Genomic DNA, 14,883 nt, shown 5'->3' on the forward strand with positions numbered 1-14,883 from the left:
TGATGTCACTGCCAGGCCTCTCTCAGTTGTTTTTGAATGGTGGAATCTGTAAAAGTTCCAGCTGACTGGAAGCTGGCTAATGTTGTCCCAGGTTTCAAGAAGGGCAAGAAGATTGACCCTGGAAACTACAGGCATGTCAGTCTCACTTCAGTGCCCGGTATAATTATGGAGAAGATTATTCTGGAAGGTATTGAAAAACAGCTGAAGGACAATGCAGTCATCAGTCACACCCAGTACAGGTCCATGAGAGGAAAGTCCTGCTTATCAAACCTGATTTCCTTTCATGACAATGTAACCCACCTTGTTGATCCAGGGAAGCCAGTTGATGTAATCTTTTTTAGTAAATCTTTTGAAGCTGTCTCTCTGGACAAAATGTCCAGCCCACAGCTGGATGAGCTCATCATGTAATGGGTGAGCAACTGAGTGATAGGTTGGGCACAAAGGGTTACAGTGAATGGAGTGACATCAGAGTGGAGACCTGTCACTGGTGGGGTTTCACAGGGCCCCATCCTTGGCTGTGTTCCCTTCAACATCTTCATAAATTACTTGGATGCAGCACTCGAAGGTACAGTAAGTTTGACAGTGAATTATACTAAATTAAGAGGAACTATTGACTCTGTTGAAGGCAGAGAGGCCCTGCAGTGAGACATCAACAAATTAGAGGGATGGGCAGTTACCAACTGTATGAAGTTTAACAAAGACAAGTTCCAGAATCTGTAGTGGATGTAAAGACAGACTGGGGAATGAGCTGCTGGAAAGCAGCATTGCAGAAAGGGACATAGGTGTCCTGGTTGATGGAAAGTTGAACATGAGTCAGCAGTGCCCCGGCAGCCTGGAGGGCCAGCTGTGTCCTGGGGTGCATCAGGCACAGCATCACCAGCCGGGCAAGGGTGGGGATTGTGCTGCTCTGCTCTGCACTGGGGCAGCCTCACCTCGAGTGCTGTGGGCAGTTTTGGGTGACATAATATAAGGCTTAAAGCTATTAGGAAGCATCACAGTTCTTGTCTTAACATGTTCTGATAGGAGCTATGTGTCTGCTGACTTTCTGCTTGACTACTTCATGAGGACAAATGGTTGAAGCAGAGTTAAAGTGAGGCCTTAGGATTTAGCTTTTATTCAGATCCTGTACTGCTTTAGTGTGTAACTCTAAAACTCCATAGCATGTTAACTACTGTTCTCATATCCTGGTTAGACATGACAAACCCTCTCTGGGCCTGGACTCAATGACACCTTGTGTTCCTAGGCCCAGAAATATGTAAACTAAGCCTCTGAATGGGGGAAGGAAACTTGGGGTAATTGCATCATTACCTGAAATTGTGATTGGAGAATTAACCCTGATATGCAAATAGACTGAACTTATAAAAGTGTGAAAAACCCGTGACTCAGTGTCAAAGGGTGAAGACCCTTGGAGGCTTTTGACTATTGAAGTACATATTGAAGGGCCCTCAGTTAATACCTGCTTTCACTCTCTTAATCTTGTCTAGCCTCTTTTCAGGTAGCCACTTCAAGACATCAAAATAAAGAGAGTTACTGAGTGTGTTTTGCTTTTGAGGGATTTTTTGTTTGTTTTACTTAAGAAGACAATGTAGGTGGAATAATTTTGTCTATGGTGATCTTGGATACACTTAGCAAATGAATTGCTGCTAAGATACTTAAGGATGCGTAACTTCAGTTTACTGTAATCTACAGTTTCCAATAAACAACTTGTGAGTGGTTTTGAGTGTTATTTTCAATCAGTTAAATTTTACTTTAGCATGAAAGTGGATGATGATGGTCTTCCCTTTCACTTTCATCATCAAGATTGCCTGATCCAATATAAAGCTTTACTTTATCCCAGAAATATTTTCTCGTTAAGGAGTCAGGTGAAATCAAAGGATTTTAAATATTTCCTTTCCTATTATACATATATGCAGTTTAATAAATGATTCATATAGGAACTGAAAAATAGTAGCAACCACTCTCCTCTTGAGGTTTTCAATCTTACTCATATTTAGAGGTATATATTTTTATCACAGGGGGTTTGGGACAATGTTTTCTTGCCACTCCAGTATTAATCTTTTTCTTAAGATGTCCCGTCATAGCAGATCCTTCATTGCATAGAGGCAAATATCGGGAAAAGCTGCAAACAAAGCAGAGACAGTTAAGCAGGCAACATTTTATGTAATCCATCAGCGTAGGTGGGCAGACTTTTGGCTGACATATATCTATATGTTAGTATATCATCACTGCAATAAGCAGAGTTTAGTTGAGGAAAATGCTGCTCTGCTATCTTGCAACATTCTGCCTGAACACATTATCCCATTTTTCGCCATTAACCTAGATTTTAATAAGGGGTGTACTGTAAAACTTAAAATTATTATGGTAGCCATTGTAAAGATCACGGGTTCATCATTAGTGGATTCCAGGATAAATTGGAAGCAAAAATTAATGAGATGAAATTCCCATTTTATTTGCAAATTTACTTCCCTTAGGAGTCCTCTTTTTATAACTAGTACTTGCAGAGTTTGTGCTTAAATTAGAACTGTGAGAGTAAATAAACTGTTTGTTTTCCACATCAAAAGTGGTGCATTAGTGAGCATTACCTGGTGAATAAATTGAGAGTTCTAACATTCAGTGTACATGCATCATCTATTCAGAAAGGCAATTCAGGAGAATAAGTGAGGAGGTATCTTCTTTTTTTTTCCTCCCCCTTTGTTGTAATAATAATGGTATCATGTTTTAAAATGTATAATAAATTGGAACACTATTAATTTTATAAAATGTCACAAAAAATATCTTGATGGATTTCCAGGATCTGAGATCTTCAGAGAATTTTTTTTGTTTTGACAGACTTGATGGTGCTAGAATGGAGTAGATATAGGAATCTATGGAATGAATATGTTCCAAAAATGTTTATTTATGAGAAGAAGTCCAACAAAATGTATTTTTCTAGAATTCATTCTTCATTGTTATATTTTTGCAGAATGAAAAAAGTGTTGCATTTTAATTTAAATTCTTTAGTTACAATAGAAACTTTTTGCTTTGGAACTTGCTGTAGTAATTTAAAAGCATTTCCCTCAGCAGATTAGCAACTGTCATCTGTTCGAAAAAAGGGGGGTTTGAATATATCTGACTGTCTTTTCATTAAAGTCAGACAAGAAAGGAATTTAGTGAATCTACATATGTTGCTGCAACTCAAATATACTCAGAGGAACACAGGTTAATTATTCATTTATTCTTCTGACACTTTATTTTGTACATTCGCACTATGATTAATTGTTTTCTGTTCCTTTTGATTAACAGAAAACAGCGATGTAGATGAGGAGATTATGAAGGCAAACTCTCAGGGGTTTATTGGCTGTCTCTCTTCAGTGCAGTTCAACCACATTGCTCCTTTGAAGGCTGCACTGCACCACAGCAGCTCAGCCCCTGTCATTGTAAAAGGGCGTTTCACTGAATCCAACTGTGGTGCTTTAACTGGAGCTGACTCAACATCAAGTGAAACAACCCATTCATTTGCAGGTAGCATATGGTTATCACTTGTTCTGATCTCTGAAGCAAAATCTAAATAGAGTACTCATGACCTGAATCACAACTGACTTTTTATTTCATGCAGGTTAACATCTCAGGAGTACTTTGTAAATAATTCTCTTTTATATGTACTTACTTCCTTTTCTCTAGCCTTTCTCAATTTGTCTGAATGTTTACGTTTTTCTTTTTTTCTCTGCAATGTGTTATCTACATTGTTGTTCTATACATGCTTACTGACCCACACTACTGCCACTGTACCACATTGTAAATGAGCTGTAACAGAGTGAGAATTTCTTAAAAAAAAAGTCTTCTATTTTTCTGTCATTTTCTTTTTTTTTTTCCCTGCTGCAGATCACTCTGGACCAATAGACGAGGGGAAGCCCTTAGCTAATGCAATCAGAAGTGACTCTGCAATTATTGGAGGTAATGGGGACTCTACAGGAAACTTTTTTTTCTAACTATGAATATGTCAATGATGACGTGAAGTCAGTTTAGCTTTGTGTGCATACAGAGAGTAGTAAAAGATCTTCCTTTTACTGCAATTGGTAGACAGATAAAAATCAAGCATTGTTTTAAAATACAATTGATCGCTCTTTTATTTTCTTATTACATAAATTTATGCCATAAGTGTTTCCATATACTGAAATATTCTGCTGAAAAACAAGGTAGTAAGGACGGAATTCCAACCTGCATAATAGTGGTGTCTCTGACTTTAAAAGGTACCTGGATTTGTTGTGAAAAAAGTATGTATTTAAGAAAGAGCCATTGTTTCTTCTTGACTTTACCAAAAATTACCTTTTGCTACAAAGTCAAGTTCAAAATCTTCTTTAATATATCTGAGCAACAAAGATTTTTTTCTTGAGAATATGGTATTTAATACTGCTTGAATCAATCCTCTGACAGTCTGAGGAAATTTCATCCTGGTTTCCTATTTGGAAGGCAATGTACTCTTGGAAGGACTTTCACTTGCATTGATTTACAGCTTAAAATTAAAATGCATGTTAAAACAATAATAATAAAAATAATTGCTGTTGGTTTGAAATATCTCTTCTTCATTTTATTTCTATTTCTTTTGGACATTTCTATCAGCTCATATAGAACTACAAATGATGATTCATAACTTTTTTCAAAATAATTTTTTTTTTATCAGAGGAATAGAGGAAGAACCATGTAAAATTCAGTCACTTCTGAAGTGAATATGTTGATAGTCCCTTTACTGTTTATGACTGTCAGAACAAATACAGTATAAAGCTTAGGATAGATGCTTGTGCTTAAAGTACAGGACTGATAATCAGGATATACAGGTTCCATTACTCTGCCTTTCTGGATGATTGTCCTTAAGATCTATCTCATATGAATCCTGTGTGAAGGATCCATCTCATATGGATCTTCATATGAAACCTACCAGTTCTGTCTCTTCAGCAGAAATAAGTACTCAAGTGAGCCTAATAGGGACAGTTTGGTATTGGGGACCCTCGGGAAAAACTCAACTCCTTTTACCGGTATTGAAGCAAGTATATGTCTCTATCAGTTCCAATTTTCTTGCAAGGCATAGTATTGTCTCCTGTGACAATCATCCTCTATGAGAATTTCAAGGAGCATTTCTTTTGGGAGGAGGTGAGGAAATAAAACTTGTTTTCACTCATGAAGATGATGTAGTGGCAGTATAATTCTGTTTCAATTTGCATCGATACTTTGACAGAAAGAGGGCAGTGGGTCATCCCCTCAGTCTTTTAAATTTTAAATTTTGAGAAGGTTTACTTTCTAAGAGTTTTTAAAGCCTCAGAAGACAAATGAAATATTGGAATTTAGTAGAATAAAACTGTCCAGGTTTCTTATTGAGGTTAAAAATGTTTAGGGCTATGGATGGTTGAGTTAAGATAAGAACCTGCAGTCACCTGTGTGTCTTCGATTTAAACAGTGAAACCTGCTATGGTCAGTGCCTGCCAAAAGCACACTGCATGACTAGTGACCTTTAAGAGACTAGTACCAAAGATACTAAAATGAGAGATTATTAAGCCTAGAAGGTTCCCTGCTTTTAAAGTGATACTTACAGCTGTATAATTTTATACACATCAAATGAGAATTTTACCATTGATTGCAGGAAGGTAAGAATTTAAAAATATGTTTTCTGAGTTTTTCACACGTAGCTTTGTCAAAACTTGCTTTACTGTTTCAAAAGATTAGTATTATTTTACATAAGTATCTGTACATACAGATCACTAAGTACTAGGTAACTTAGTGTGGGTGGGGATTTTTAAGTGTGCTAACAACAAAGTCATTTTTTAACTTCAAGTTACAATAGTTACAATGCGTTTAAGATGATAATAATAACAGTACCATTTTATTGTTATTAAACACATTTGGGAATATCCACTCACCATTTTTCTACTGCTTAACTATGTTTGTTTAAAAGTCAAAACAAAGTAAGCAGTGCAATATTCAGTAAAAGTTTAATGTTAAGTACCCTTAAATGAGTAAAACTGAAAATCGTACCAGTTCAGCTACTTAAGCCAAAACATGTTTATAGAAAAGTCCTTTGAGAGAGCATTTACTGTGATTGAAAGAAAAGAATGACTGTTCTAATGAATCTAAATGAGAACAAGATTTACTTAGATTGCAAAGTTCATTTCAGAGAAGGGGATACTGTATTAAAACCTTTATATTCCTACAATGATGGATGGCTGCTCATATTAGAGAACAAGAAAAATGACATTGCTGAATTTTGGATGCTTTGTTTTTATCTAGAGTGCTAAGGGATTAGGTATTATTATTTTTCTTGCAGTGGTGACCAAGTTGTACAATAGATTGTCCGTTTGTCTAGTATAGCTGAGCCACTGCATTACAACTGTTTTCCAGACTGCTTAGTGCTCTTTTCATCCCAACGGCCTAGTTCTACTTTCTGCCTCTTTGACAAGCATGATCCATTTCCCTTCTGTTTCACTTCTCCTCAGATTCCTCTCCTGCCCGTCCTCTTGTCCCATGAACCTAAGGTCCTAAGACCATTATGACAGAATGAATGAGGAAGAGAGGAGGTGGGCTGGCCGTCTGGAAGGTCATGCTTATCTCTCTGAGAAGTATCTCACGTTGCTCTTCCTTATCTGCAGTGGCTTGAGTTTCCGGACCAGCAGAGATCTAGGGCTGGATAGTAAAGGAGAAAAAGAAACCCTCTCATTGAAAATACTCTAAGGCCACTAGTGGTTTTCCATTCAAAAACTTCAGAAATCATAATTTTCTGTGGACTTTTTAAAAATTATTATTATTATTAATAGTGTGCAAAATTTCAAAACAATCAGCATGAAGCTTATGCTACAATGCTGTTTCTGATTTGAAAGCAGATACGGCTTCTCATCTCTCAGGCTTTCCTGTAAACCCTTCCATTATGTGATGTAGTAATTTCTTCTTTGTTCTACTCTCTGGCCTACTATTTGTCTGTCCTTTCTCATTATTTTTTTCTCTTTTCTTCTTGTAGGTGTGATAGCAGTTGTCATATTCATCCTATTTTGCATCACGGCCATAGCCATACGCATTTATAAAAAAAAAGGCATATACTCAAAAAATGAGGCAAAAGGATCTGAAAATGAAGACAGTGCTGAATCTGCTTTGAAAAGTGAGCTCAGCATGCAAAACACAGCCAATGAAAATCAAAAGGAATACTTCTTCTGATTGTCATTAATGATTTGATTTAATCTAATATAATAATGTGACAGTCTGACTTTCTTGCTAAACCAGGGGGGCTCTCACTGGACAGAAAAAGTTCTTGCACACTACTCTAAATGCAATGGATTTGAGACTTACTATACTCAATATGTTCAGTCTCAGTGATTGCTGTAGCGGGCCTCTTTAAATTACATGCATTTCTTAGCTATTATACCGTAAATGCATTTTATGTAACAGTGAATTAGATATTGTAACCAATTTCATTGTTGGTAGTTTCCGACTGTTCTAATGTGACCTTCTACAACTGAAGTTTAATGTACACACTGAATATGATTTTTGAATGGGAAAATTGTTATGAATTTATTCCTATCCTTTTCTTTAAAATTTGATTGATGATTTTTGTTCAAGGTGAAAGGTAGATTCTAACACTTTGTGTTACTAAAGAAATTCTGCTGTGCTGCATTATGGTGATCCCTCTTACTTCCTCAAAGTGAAAATGCCTTTTGAGCTGTTGTTGGCTCGTGTCAGCATCTGCTTGTGAGCCATGGCATTTGGTGTCCAAAATGAACTGTGTTTATTTCCCCTGGGACTGATAATTGTCATTATCCCTTCCTTTTGGCAGGCTTAGCAGAAGTGAAGAGTGTACAGTGGGTTGAAATGTTTTAAAATCTTTTTTGCAGTAGGTTTTCACTTATGGTCAGGTGATGGCACCAAGAGACTCATGCACATTCTGGTATTTTGAATAAAATTGAGGGGAAAAAAGGCAAGACCTATGCTTGGAAAGATCAAGTAATAGACTAACAATAGTTAATTTATCGAGAGTGAAAACACCTAAATATGATCAAGGTTACTGTCCCTGGAAATTAGTGATGATGCTTCTGTCAAGAAGTAATGCTCCCTGCACTATCTGGGATGTAGTCTCTGGAGCTCTTGTATCTATGATTTGCTCCAGACCTCAAATCTAATTTGTTCTAAGTTACAGAAATTATACAGCGTCTGCTACATGAACACGTTTGTTCTTCACTCTTAATAGTACCTACTATACCTCTGTGAGATAAGGTCTGATTACACCACTCAAAATTAAACAGGTGCTTACTATGCTGACAGAGTAAATGAAAGCTATCTATTTTGTTGTACAAATTATTAGATATGAAGGCTAGGTTTAAGTTGTCTAAGGAGAAGATTGTAACGTCACTTCAGACACTATAGGGTATTTGAGATGCCCATGTGGCCTGATGTGAATGTCACAGATTTTGCAGAAGGTATGTGTCTTTTGGAAGAGACATACAGGAATTGGATGGTAGGCATCATAAATGGCATTAGATGATAATTTTTAGGTAACTAACCCACACAAAGCATTTTTCGGTTTTCCCCAATCAGATGACTGGGTGTCTAGAGTTTGGATCTGAGAAAACAAACAGGAATTCTGTGACCTTGTAGACTTGGGTTTAAAATCGAAATATCTTCCAGAATTTATTTATATCTACTCCCATTGAAAGCAATGAGAACAGTCATTGTTTTTCTACTCGAAGAATCAAAGCTAGACCCTAGATTGTGAAATGTAGAAAATGTTTATCATAGGTGCCTAACAACATTATAAAGACATGGAAACATAAATGCTAATTGTAAATATAAATGTCCAACAGATATTTTCATTTAAAACTTACTTTCTTCCATTAGTCTTTACTTTCTATTTTCAGAATTCTACCATTCTTTCTACTTCCTTCTGTACAGGTTTACTTATTTTTTAGGAACAATTTATTTCCTTTTTTGAGTGCCTGGATGCTCTGCAATTGTAAATTGTTCAGATTAACATGTAGTGCTTTCTTGTTTTCATTTTTGCAATTCAGTTTGCATCTGTGATAGATAAATCAGGCTCAGGACCCAGGGTCAAGAACTGTATCCATGCTGTGGATTTTGATACAGTTTGCTTCATGATGAGAGGTCACCTTTAGAAAGATCAGACTATTGGACTATTGGACTATTCCCAATACGTGACGAAAATACCCTGTTTGTGGATGGGAAGTGGTGGAGGTGAAAGCCTCACATGGGTCATGGCAAGAAGTTTGTTGAATTATTAAGTTTACTACTTTGAACCTTCTCATCTACTTACTTTAAAGTGAAAATTACAACTCCTTTTCAAGACTCTGACCTAAATTGTATTAAATTCAAGAGGAGTCCTTCCATGGACTTCTCTGCAACCAAAGCCTCTGCATCTCAGGAGGTTTTCCCTTCCTGCTATAGACATGTAGGTATCCACATTTTAGTGCCACTTACATCAACAGATCCATCTGCAGGGATGTGTCCCAGTCAACTCCATTTCTGTTGTTGTGGGATGCAGGAACCATGTGGGACAAAACCTATAAAACGATGATTATAGTACACCAAAGTATTTTTGATTGAATGATAAAAGACAGATCATCTTTTATCTTAACTCTCATATAAGGGTTGCTCATATAAACCTAATAAAGCCTAAAGTTTACCCACAACAGGACAAGTTGGAAGAATGTAAACCTAACTTTTCAATCACTTACTCTTAGTTTTATTGCCTTGTAAAGTTTTATTGTGGGTCTTCATGGAGAGAAAATTCTCATCCCTTAGTTTGTTTTCTTCCAAATGAATATTTTCTTTCCCTGTTCCTCAGAATTTTTAAAAGGAACAGGAAGGGAAAAGCTTAGTAAAATTCCTATTTCACAGACTAGCTACAAAAGGTGGAGGAGGACAAAAATGCCTGTGTGAGTGGCATATTATTTCATTCAAAGTCTTCTTTTAAGGCATTTTATTTTGTGAAGGATTCTAAGAGGGAAAAGATATATGGATTTTGTTGAATGAATGTCTGTAGATTTGTAGAATAAAACAATTACGTCTCTCTGAAGATGCAAATGCCCATTTTCATCTGTAGGAACAGTGATCATATGTTTGTCACCTCAATCTAAAATATAAATGTTTGAAATCAATGAAGCAGCATTCTTCATTATTTGCTGCATTTCTATGGGGATAAAAAATGGTGGCACCGAAGTGCGCTAAAATGTCATACAACATTGTGCTGTCCCTTTTTTGATTCTCTATTCCATTGTGTGACTTTTCACCTCACTGTTAATAAAGACTTTTTAAAATAAAGTGAGGAAAATATTTTTTAAAAGAATTTGTATTAAAAAGTTTAAAAATGACAACAATATACTGATTTTTTTTTCCCAACAGTAAATATATGTAGAAGTGCACATAATATATTGGTGAGTGTGGTTATTTATAGGAATTTCGGAGTGTTAATGTGACAGATTTGCTATGCATTCACACATTTTCCATGGCAAATATATTTTTTCTTAAGTACATTAGAAAATAAATAGTGGCATGTATGCTGGTACATTTTTAAAGCTTTGTGTGGGCGCTAGCTAAAAAGGGCTTATAATTATTTATGTACTCAACATTTAGTGTATAAATATGATTTAGTTAGGTTTTGGGAAAACATTTTCCAATACATCCACTGTTGTGTAAATGAAGACTATGTTATAAACCAGTACACAACTTAACATGAAATGCAGTCACAGTCAAAATAAATTTACAACATCGTTATTCACAGCAGTGATGTACAAGGAAAAAGGCATGTAAAAGACAGAACAGACAGAATTCCTTTGAGGAATCAACTGCATAAATTCAGAAGATGCAACTATTGCAGGTTAGCAGAGGATCGATAAGAAAATATCCTTTTAAAATAAAATTATTTACCTTTAGAAGTAATTATAGTTGTTTACACTCAAGGAAGAGATATGGCCACATAAGCCATGTGATGCTACAGGAAAAAAATGCTTGTAACAAAATGCTTCTGAAGTCAGAAAACCTAATTCTGAAAAAGCATGTGCTCTAGTCTCTAAGTGCATTTCGACATTCTCTGGAGTAAGTATGCAGAAACGTGACATAAGTTTTCAAATTAAGCACCTAATTCTGCAGCCAAAAGTAGGATAATTCCTTAGTGTTTCTGATCATTTAATGAGATTGTGCATTATCAAGAAGGAAGAAAAGTAAAAAATCCTACAGAAACTAGAGCTGACTGAAAAGACACATATAAAGGTATGGAAGTAATTTCAGTGTTTGTTTTTTTTTTTTAAGTACACAAAAGAACATGCTTAAAAGAATACAGAAAAGAAAGGACGTGCCCTTTTAACTTTGTCTTTTTAGAACATTCTCCTAGGGCCTTTTGGTGGTGGTGGTAAGGAAAGAAGGGTTTAATGAGTTTGAGTACAGAAACTGTGAAGCTGCTAACATGAGAAACAGAAAAAAACCAACAAAGTTGTTAAAAACTGTGCTTTGCTAAGAAGACATACTCATCTTTATTCTTGAAGGACTGTCTGAAAAGTAATTTTTGACAAGAACTGGCACTGTTCTTTGGATACATTCCCCAAAACTCTTAATCTTTGATCTTCCCATTTTTAAGAAAAGAATCAGACATCACAATGTCATCACGGAGAGACGGATGCCCTTTTGTCAAATGCTGACATAAAATCTCATGTAAATTAATATGAATTTCCGATGTATGATGAAATGTTGATGTTTCTAACATTTTGTATAAATAACACTGAACAAATCATTCCTAAAGCCCTTATTAAATAGAATGGTAAATCCACAGTAAAAATCACCTTCAGCCTCTGAGGTACACACATGCAGACACACAACGTTTGTAGATGAGCTATGAAGTTAGTGCTAAGATTCTTTAAATTTTATCATTTTCTTTGTATTTCTTTGTGTTTTCTTTGTATGTCAAATACTGAAAAAATGTCTAGAGTTCAGAATAATCCTCCCCATACTCCCTACATTTGGAAATAATCACACCATTTCAAGAAATAGTTGAGATTTTCAGGGTTTTTTCAAGGGGACAAAAAATGAGCTCTTGAAGCCTCCTCCAGGACTGTAAGAGGTAGACAACCAGACTGCTGATAGAAGATGTTGTAGCATCTTTCACACAAAGACAGGGCTTTTTTTTTTTTTTCTTTTTAATTGTTTTTTTCTTATTTATATCTAGGGCTTGAGAAATCATTTGACTGATAACAAAATAAATTTAAAACACACACACATAAATCACTACATTGAACATCATATTTAAGCTACTGCCTGTGTCCTAAAAAAGTTCTAATTAATTAGTAATCTTTTATCCAGCTAATATGTCCTTTACCAATTTAATTGAAGTGTACTTCTCCCAGTCAGACACCTGAATTTAGGTAGCAGCAGGGCTCATGCCTTTGGATTAGGTGAGGCAATGGACATCAGCAAAAGGTTCCTAAATCTGCAGAAGAGAAACAGATACTCAAAATCCTTCTGAAATCCGAGAAAATTGAAGGCAAATAGTCAATGAGTTGCACCAGATTTCACCTCTGTGAATTTGTCATCAAGAACCAAGTGGTAACAGCATAAAAAGAAATATTAAAATAATGCATATATTCTTCTACAAACTAACTGATACTAGATAGGGCCTGGTAATCTCTGTATGTTGTATTTCTTAGCACAGCACAGTATTTTTGTCTTCTAACATACTGATATGTGCAAGAACTTAATTCAAATACAATGCAATATTTTTGGAGTCTATGAACTGATGGTTTATTTTTCTCAAAAGCAAAAGTGCCTTCCAAGCAATTTATAAAGCCAATGTTCATTTATCTAAAAGCAGCCATCTTAAAATCTGTATTAAAAACAGCAAATCTGCAAAACATCCCTCACTACGTATTATAAATTCAGTGGTGCACACCTGCCTATAAACTATTTGAATAACTAACAGAATTTCAGCACACTTCTCTACAGTTTGTGGACTGAACTCTGAGAAGCCCAAGAATATCTATCCCACCCTTTGATGTATGGCCTTGAAAAAAGCTATTAACCTTAACACTCCATTTATACAATGCAAAGAATATACTGAAGTTTTCACTAGCTTGCTTTATTAATATTTGTGAAGCCCTTAGAAGATGAAAGCTTTTATATAAATAGCATGATAATAGAAATGAGATCCTATATTTTATTTAGCAAAAAAATGATGTGGTAACTGATATTAATTATCTGTATTTATTTTAATGCATTTATTTAAGGAGATGGTCCTGTTTCATTCAGTCAGAAACAATAGAATTTTCCTGGGTTTTTATGTATAGAGTAACTCATGAATAAAGAGTAGAAAAACAGACCTTGGACTATTTGGTGTAATATAGATTTGATTGCATGTCTTCTTACATCAGAAAATTAGAGCCCAGAACATTTTCATCTAAATAGATGGGAGATAATTGAAATAAACAAGACAGGTGTCATACAGGTAAACACACAACAGGAATTACAACAACACATCTACATTCTTACAAAATGTTTCCTGCTGATTGATTAGTTCAATGGGAATATCATGTGTAGATGTTTTAATATTCTTAGTAGCTTCATCAGCTTCATTATTCTTATTTTCTGCTATTTTTAGTTTAATATAGAGTTACTCTTCCAACCATGAGTAACTGCTAGGCATGCCATATTTTATTTTCTGGAAGACAGGATAAAAAATTTACTGTTTTCTAATGCCTTTATATCTATTGCACATGGAAACACTCCTTATCAACATAAAATAATACTGTGTATTCTATGTGAAGCAGCAAATCTAAAAGTAAACATATGCTGATGTGGTCTTTGGCTCTTTTGTGGTTTTTGGGGTATTTTTTTGTTGATTACCCATGTCATCCAAACACCCTCACAGTAAAAAGAAAAGGGTTTGCCAATTTTAGCTTAATCGCATCATGTTTGTGAACAAATTATTTCAAAAGGGTTCTATAGAATGTTCATAGTTAATTTAAAACTGCAGACTTGGTAAGAAAACATTCAGAATGTTTCAGTAGTTGCAGCCCCAAGATACGTCCTCTATTTTTTAATTAAAAATGTTATTAAACATTCTTCATATGGTATAATTTTTTTCTCTACTGCACTCAATGACACTAGAAAGAGAGGTTTAAATCTCACAAATGGAATCCATTCAGCCATGGTCCCCTCACTATGGCAGTTCAAAAACTGTACCTGTGAAATGCTTTGATATTTACAGGTAGGAACACGAAATACTTTCCTGTCATGGTGTTCCAAATAAAAAGCATAAAGGATCTTATTCTTGCCGAGCAAATACTCTCTATGAAACTAACACTCACCTGGATTGTTTAGTGTCATGATCTGTAAATCAGCAACTCAAATTATTTGGTGTTGTGTTGCTAAGATTTTTCTGCTTTGAGGTTCAAATTCAAAATACGTACATCTGATTCAAAGTAATTTTTCAATAATTATTGTCTTGAGCATAAAAATTCTATGTTTCAGGTGTTTTACAAATAAATTCTACTGGCAGTGAGCAGTTCAGTATAGAATAGGGTTTTTGAAATGTTTCATATATTCCTTTACATGACACAATTATAAAGTTCATTTATTTTTAGAGTACTGTGAGGGATTTATGATTTATTCCCAGAAGTCATAATAAGAACAAAAGGACAAAATTTGTAGAAAAGGACTAGAATATAGAACAGGAATTTGTTGATAGAACTTTTTATATAGTCCTGGAAGTTTGCTTTTTATGGTATTGTTGAACGGTTATTTTTCAATTCATATGAAGTGCTTATTTGGGATCATGTCATCAAGCATATCAACTTTAAATTATTTCTTTTGCAAAAACAAACAAACAAATTTTAGTTTCAAGCTGATACTTAGCTGTCTGTTTGCCTC

General features: G+C 35.1%; 1 protein-coding gene across 2 annotated transcripts in view; it reads left to right on the plus strand.

Annotated features, from left to right (window-relative positions):
• Positions 1-13,814, plus strand: part of CNTNAP4 (contactin associated protein family member 4) — a 219,476-nt gene extending 205,662 nt beyond the window's left edge. For both annotated transcript variants that reach the window (XM_048291917.1, XM_048291919.1), the window contains 3 exons: positions 3,283-3,501; positions 3,862-3,933; positions 6,983-13,814. In XM_048291917.1, coding sequence (XP_048147874.1) covers positions 3,283-3,501; positions 3,862-3,933; positions 6,983-7,176 — 485 coding nt within the window. In that variant the 3' untranslated portion in view covers positions 7,177-13,814. The remainder of the gene's footprint in view (positions 1-3,282; positions 3,502-3,861; positions 3,934-6,982) is intronic.
• The last annotated feature ends 1,069 nt before the right edge of the window (positions 13,815-14,883 follow it).

This window comes from Corvus hawaiiensis, chromosome Z, assembly GCF_020740725.1.
Source record: "Corvus hawaiiensis isolate bCorHaw1 chromosome Z, bCorHaw1.pri.cur, whole genome shotgun sequence".
Lineage (NCBI taxonomy): Eukaryota > Metazoa > Chordata > Aves > Passeriformes > Corvidae > Corvus > Corvus hawaiiensis.